At 31.3% G+C, this 7,646-nt stretch overlaps 1 protein-coding gene across 1 annotated transcript in view; it reads right to left on the reverse strand.

Annotated features, from left to right (window-relative positions):
* Positions 1–6,654: 6,654 nt before the first annotated feature.
* Positions 6,655–7,646, reverse strand: part of LOC118740502 — a 5,833-nt gene continuing 4,841 nt past the window's right edge. The window contains exon 2 of the mRNA XM_036472057.1: positions 6,655–7,587. Within this exon, the coding sequence (XP_036327950.1) occupies positions 7,376–7,587 (212 nt within the window). The 3' untranslated portion in view covers positions 6,655–7,375. The remainder of the gene's footprint in view (positions 7,588–7,646) is intronic.

The following is a 7,646-nucleotide window of genomic DNA, read 5'->3' on the forward strand; positions in this document are numbered from 1 at the left end:
CTGTGCTCGTAAGTCTAGAATATCAATAATCTAGCGATGCAGAAACCAAACATGTGGCTCGGTAGAACTTTTTGTGCTGATTTCAACCCTGCCAAAATTATCTGGCGTAAGTAAAATATAAAGAAGATATCAACGGTTAAATTCAAATTTTCAGATTTTTTTAAATATTAGTATCTTCTGCACAACATGCTTTTTTTATATTTTTAATGCGGAAATACTAAAAAACAAAATAAAATAAAAAGATATTTTTTTAAATGGCGTTTATATAAAATTTGTTGTAAAACTGGTTATATTATATATGTACGTCGCATAAAAGGCGTTTTAATTATGTTGAAGTTAGCATCAATAATTTTTTAATCGGTGAAGTAGTTTCCGAGATATTAAACACAAAAGAAATAGATAAGTTGAACTTTAACCTCTTTTATTGGCTTTGGTTTTTATTTGCCCACCAAATAATTTTGGTATGGTTGAAATTAGCGTAAAAAGTTCTATCGATGCTCATTTCATGTTTTTTTTATAGCTAAACGGTTGGTATTCTAGACTAAATGAGAATAAGAAAAAGGTAAACAAAAAAATGTCAAATTAAACTCTGAGTTTCTTAAACAACCCAATGTGAACGCTTGACGGTAGTTCATAAACTCAAAACGTTAAACTTGAGTTAATGACTCAATGAGAACGTAATATTACGCTGGTAGTTCTAAACACTATCAAGTAACAGCAATTATAAGAGATATGTAAGGTTACAGTTCGCGCCGATGCCGTTTTAGCATCGTTCAATACCACCTTAAATTTTCATGCAATTATAGCGAGTCTAGACTTCTCATTTGCGGAGAAGATATAGGACTAATACCTACTGGCAGGTATTTTGGCTACAAAGTTCGGTCCAGTAGAAATAAATTTAACCTTTTAAGCTAAGAGGAGAATACCCCGACGCAGGTTAAGAACAGGCTAAATGATTTAGCAATGCGGCAAAGACTCCGACACGTAGCTCACAACAAGTAACGCCTAGACAACAAGGAATAAACTAAGTTGAAAAAGATGATTGTAATTGTTTAAGATAGGATCGCAACTGCTATAAATAGCGAAATACGCGAATGGCAAGCCGCCTAGATTTCTCTTAGATACAGGCATTACGAAAAATTACACAAAAAACGAATCATTTTTGAAAGGGGTTAAGAAACTCAAGCAATCATTCATGTTAAACACAGTCTACAGTAAATTGATCATAGATCAAAAATGTCTAATGAATTTGCTTAATAAGTACAAATGAGTTTACATATTGCCCGAACTAGAAACGCTTCAAGAAATTATTCGCTATGAATTTATGAAACAGATGGATGGGATAATGGATACAAAAAAAAGAAGTGTTTACTTTTAACAGTGTCCTAGCGCCACTTAAATTTAGGAACTGCGCGGAAATTCATCGGCAAGATTTTATTAAAAGGTGCAACGGCAAAACAGTAGCTTGATTAAAAATTATAATAACAGTTAGTTAAAATAGTTACTTTATTAAAAGCGAAATCCAATATGCTCCTTTATAAAATTCCCAAATCTAATTTAGAACTATGACTAAGAAATTACGTAAACATAATTTTAAGCTATAAATAAGATTATTTTCAAATAAAGACCAGTTCGGTTTCAGTCTTACTATAAGACTTACGTTTATTTTTAAACCGTACACCGGGCTCACAAAAAGTAAAGTGGCTCCCAACGTGGACCCCCCGAAAAGTGTCGGTCAACTTACAAGGCTCCTCACAGGCGGAGAAAAAATTCTTGAAACACTTAGAAGGAAAAATATCCTCACACGAGGAGAAAAAATTGTAAAAACTTAAAAAAGGAGAAAAAATTGGAAAAGCAATGAAAACGAGAAAGAATAACAACGAAGTAACACAGCAGAGTAAAGAAAAGGAACAACAGCGATGTTACAGCAGTGATAAATAAAAAATACAATATAGCAGCAGTGTCAATAGCAACAACAAAGTGACAGCAGAGATAAATGAAAAGAACAACAACATAGCAGCAGTGGCAAGAAAGAAGAACGAATTGACAACGGTGCCAGCAACAATGAAATGGAGCTGTCTAATTAACGTAAGATTATTTAATTTTATTATTATCTTTAAAAAGCTTGTAAAATGACGGACGCTTTAGCACCTGACTTAGACTACGACGAAATAGATGGAATTGTGAACAATTTATAAATAGAAAAAAATTCTGATGAGTTCATGTAAAAGGTTGTTAGGGAAAAGGATCTTTTTGATGAAGGTAGTAATGAGGGAAGAATTAAATGCAAGACAGCAGTCCATAATTCATTAAAACAAGGATATTTGTGTCAGCTCAAATTTTACACTCCTTTATCTAGATTTCGCACATCGTCTTCAAAAGAGTCACAACTCAAATTAAATACGTTCGTCAGAAAATGCGAAAAACTATTTCGTAGCACATGCTAACCATATGGGCAAGGGCGACTTTGCCTTAGGTTTTTTTTAACAAATTTGCTCCAGCATTTGATTAGAGGTAAATAAAAGCTCTGTGTACATTTTTAGCGCATAATTTCAAAAATGCCAAATTTTGAGTTGTGACTCTTTTGAAGACGGTGTGCGATTTGTATTTTGGAAGTAGGAGAATGTGATCGCCTTCTGCAAAAACGGTAGTAGAAAGGTACTAAAAAAAAGTACGCAAAGTATACAATTAGAAAAACTATTCAGCTATGCATAAACGAAAAATGCAGATCAATAGAACTTTTTACGCTTATTTCAACCATGCCAAAATTATTTGGCGCAAGTAAAAAAAAGAAGTTCTAGGTTGAAATTAATTTTTTCTATTTTTCAAATATTAATATCTTACGAACTCTTTCAGTTACATAATTAAATTTATTTTTTTATTTTTAAACCAAACCACTAAAAACGAACAAATATTATTTTTTCATGAAATAACCGTTTTTGAAAAAAATGCATAGTTAATGGTAAAAAAATTTATATTATTTAGAAATCGTAAGTATTTATTTTTAATTCGATATACATATTTTAGTATGATCTACTTTTGGGTTTCAAGAATATAGTGATAATAAAAAATTTAAATAAACAAATCAAATAAACCTTTTATATCTTTATTTTTTTACCTGCGCCTGGTATCGTTGATATCAGCGTGAAAAAAATTACGCAAACTAAGGTAATGCCACGGAATATCTAGTATGAAGAATTTTTTGTTTTGCTACTAATTCAACTAGAAACAGTAGAGTGAGTAACATTCTGTAAAGTAAGGGAGCCGATTTTATGTGCGGGAACGAGAAGACTGTTTTGTTACAAAACCCCTCTTTTATTGAATCAGCAGTCTTTAAATATACAGGAAAAGATAAAAAAGCCACGTTTGCAGATTGCTATAACCGGGAGACATTAGAATCAGAAACTATAACAATGATTCAGGTTGCTGAAAAATGGTAAGCTTTGAAATGGGTAATAATCCGAATGGTCCTAAGTATGAAAGATTATATTATTGGGATTATTGTGCTGGAAACCGTGAAATTGAAAAGTGTCCTTATTTAAAAAATAAATGAAAGTGTCTTTAATAAGTGAAGTGTTGAAATACAAACCTGGAGGCCTTAAATAATGATAACCAATTTTCAAGTAAGCAAAACAAATATAACTGGAGGCAATCAGCTAATATTGCTATGAGCTTTTATATGAAAGGCAGCGTAGGAATTCTTCTGCACTAACGATTTTACGAAACAATGTTACTCAGGGCGTGAACGATTTTTGTCAAACCATGGGACAGTTTTAAATTTTGATACCATTTTGTGATTTCTCAAATATTTTATTTTCACTTTCACCAAGTGATTTACCAAATGCTTTTGCAAAATCACGGGAACTCGAATCAAATAATATATGAGCAACCTTTGCTCTACAATTTGGGAGAACACAAAATTTGGTTTGCACAAAGTCAACCGCAAAGAAATAATATTCTAAAGACAATTTCACAGCATGATCAGCCCCGGCCAACAAGAACAACAATGGATGTTGATCGAAGTATTCAGATCCAAAACCGGTGGCAACGAACGCCAGGCAATGATAAAACCGGCAAAATAAATAAAATTCAAATTGTGGGACATAGAAGTCCTACAACGCCAGTCGATGAAAGATCCTTTGAAGCGCCAGCCAATGGGTATTCTGGCAGTTTTACAAAAGACAGTTACGAGCCTTTGCAAGAATACTTAAGCGAAATAAGAATTTAAGAAAATTTAATTTAATTTATTTAAAAAAAATATTTTAATTGAAAATAAAAAAAAAAAAAAAAAAGAGTAAACCCCGATTCTTATAGAATATTTTTCCGTATAACCTGAATCGGGAATTAGAAAAATTAGATTGGCTTCAGTTTTTGAGATATTTTGACTTTAAAGCTCCAAAATACTAGTGTTTTGCCTATTTTAAACATCAACAATGGAATAACGGAGTGTGATAGAATCTTATGAATAAGATGTAAGAAAAAGCGAAACATTTCTCTTTTAGCATAAAAGGTAAAAATTTGACTATTATAAACATAAGTTGCAACAAAAACAATTAAAAAAAATATACACAGTTATTTTTAAATTTTTAAAGTAGAAATATGCGGAAATGTTCGACTTTTTCCTTATCTGTGCATTTTAAAAACTTTTCAAATATAAACAAATCCATAAAGTATTTTATCTTTTGTGATAGAAGAACGGAGTTTAAGCTTTCCTTACATCTTATATATTCCAACATGACATCAAAAGAAATTTCGTATGTTGATTATCAAAAACAAATAATCGTTACAACGGTTCTATTCTTTATCAGTGATAAATTCTTGTCACACTAACTTTTACCGAAAAATATATGAAAAAGTTTAATTTGGCCAGTTACAAAAGTTTTGCCACCGACACATAAATGGCTATAAATTTTGTTAGAATATGCTTCCTTAAAAAAAATTTCAGAACATGTTCTATATAGCCATATAATATGATTAAGAGAGAAAATATTTTTTTTTTTTACTTTTTCTGATAATAAAAAAACAACAAGACGAAAATTTTGTTGATATGTTTCTTTCAGAGACCGTAATTGTTATTATTTTTTCCAAAAGAGTCAATACATTTTGACTTGACCTCTTTCAGTCAAAAAGAAAGTTTAAATTTTACTTTTATTTTTTTAGTCAAAAAAAAAGTTGAAATATGACTTTTATTTTTTTTCGGTAAAAAATAAAATTTAAAATTTTACTTTTGTTTTTCAGCACAATATAAAAATAAAACTTAACCTTTAAAAAAAAAAAAAATTCAAAGATTACAAGATATCCGCGACAGATATTCCGCATGCTGCTCTTTTTTTTAAATTTCGTGGCACACTCTTGGAACTTATCAGATATATTGTATCTGCTGCCAACGTCCATTGCCTCTAATATGAACATTCTATTTGAAAACTTCCTAAAGTTATTAAAAAAAACAATTATGAAAAATTATAAAAAAATGAGTAATTTCAGTACTTTTCCGCCTAAATAAACATTTAAAGGCTAAAATTGTTTAAATACTTGATTTATTTTTTAATGTACTGATTTCTCCATTGATTGAAATAAATGCAAAAAAAATGCTTAGGCCTTTTTTCTGCCAAGAGAAGTGAGCGACACTAAAAAACACAACTCGTGAGATTTGCTCATATACGAATGCTAAATAGACAAATTGTTTTCGACTGACTTTTAACATTGAAATTTCGAAAATAACTTATATTTTCGATCCGACTTTTATTATTTTTTTTCTATAATCAAGGAAACGTAACTTGTTTTGTTAAACACATAACGTTCACATTACTGACATACCAAAAAAAATGTTTTTTTTTCGTTAATTTATAAATTTACCGCTAATTCGCAATTCTGTTTTGAACAACGTTGTGTATGTTTTGTAATTTAAATCAGAGATTCTCAGCATATAGCTTATTTCTGCAAGCCAGCTCATTCGAAAAATTTTCAGCTCAACATTGAATTTGCAGCTTGAAGATTCGAAATGCGCAAAACTTTAGTCATTTTAGTTTTTGTGTTTTCCTAAGTTAAACAAATTGCCAAAATAAATGCAGAACATTTTTCTTTTGGGGAGTATCTTTAAAATTTTTTTGTGTGTGTGAATTTTATGCTAAACACTTTTCAGCTGTGATTTTTTTTGTACTTATTATTCAAATCCAATTTGTAACCGGAAGACGCCTATTCGCTTTCACTTATCATTGGTAAGCATAAGTATCGGGTGACCTCTTATATTGTTACGCAATGCAAAATACAACTTGGCAAATTAAAAACAGGAAAACTTTGTTCTGTAAGTATGCAAATGAGGTTTCAAAAAGATGAAGAAGCACTGGCAATGCAGTAACGGAAAGATATTATTGTTTTATTTTTATTTTTTTAACTTACGCTGCGTGAGGCATGGTTCTAGTTCTGCCACGACCAGCGAAGCGCCCACAATTCAGTCACAGCCGCATTCTATGCGCTCGACCAGCATTCGACACAAACTTCGCCACATAAATTTTCATTTGCATAAACATTTTAACTTTCTTAAGTACACCAATTTCAGTCAGTCAACTTTTTGTTTTTAATAATAACTCGAGCGTTTCGTTTTAATTTTGAATTTTCGCAATTTATTTTTTTTGGGTTTGTTTTGGGTTTTTTTTTCTTTTTATACATATTTTCACAACTTTGAAACACTGCGATTCATATTTATTTATCTTATGTTTAGTATGTTTTACTACAACTTATTATTATATAGTTTTCTTACATTACTTATTAATTATAATTATTTATTTACACTAACCCTAAAAGTATACTTGTAGTTATGCATTCGAAATTCATTTACTAAGTGACTTATGCATTTATATCTTGTGACAAAACATTATATATATATATATATATTTTTTTTAATTTTACTTGTTTATATTATTCTTTTCGTTTATTTTTTTTCTTTTCGATTATTATCTTCAGTTATAAATTACTCAAACACTATCACATTAAATTTTTGTACCACTTGCTAGCCGCAGTAGTAGTAGTTACGCGAACGTACGGTCCAACGCACGCATACATTGCTTACGAGTGAGTTGGAAGAGCAGCTACCCAGTACAAAAATCTCTAAATAATTAAACAAATTCTGAAGTCTGATTTGAAAAAAATAATAATAATAACAAAAATTATATACAAAAAAACGCTTTACGGGACGAAAAATTAAAAAAAAAAGAATTAGAAAATATACACACAAAATATCGTTTATACCTAGATATGTTTTGAAATAAAATATTATACTAGGATAAATTTTTTTACAAAATATTAGTAATTGCAAGTCTTCTTATTAGTCTGCAGCGCAGGAGGACTCCGCTGTCCCACCGTTCGCTCGCTGATTTTACACATCCGTACCGCAACCCTCCTGGTAACCCTCGTCCGGTGAGTTGCGATTAGTGCTCGTTAGCGCTCGCTTCAGCGCGGTGACTGGCGGCAACACTGGTACACCACCCTTCTGCCACACGCGTAATGTTTTGGCGTTCACCGGTTGTCCGTTCGGTAGTATCGAGGTGTGCGCTTGCCCCGTTGCGTTCTGCTTCACAGTCGTCGACAGTGTGCCTGCCGCTGCCGCTGCCGCTGCCGTAGGCGTGGGCGATGATCTTGAGCTAGTA

Source organism: Rhagoletis pomonella, unplaced genomic scaffold, assembly GCF_013731165.1.
Source record: "Rhagoletis pomonella isolate Grant_MI unplaced genomic scaffold, Rhpom_1.0 Rhpom_scaffold_00006, whole genome shotgun sequence".
Classification (NCBI taxonomy): domain Eukaryota; kingdom Metazoa; phylum Arthropoda; class Insecta; order Diptera; family Tephritidae; genus Rhagoletis; species Rhagoletis pomonella.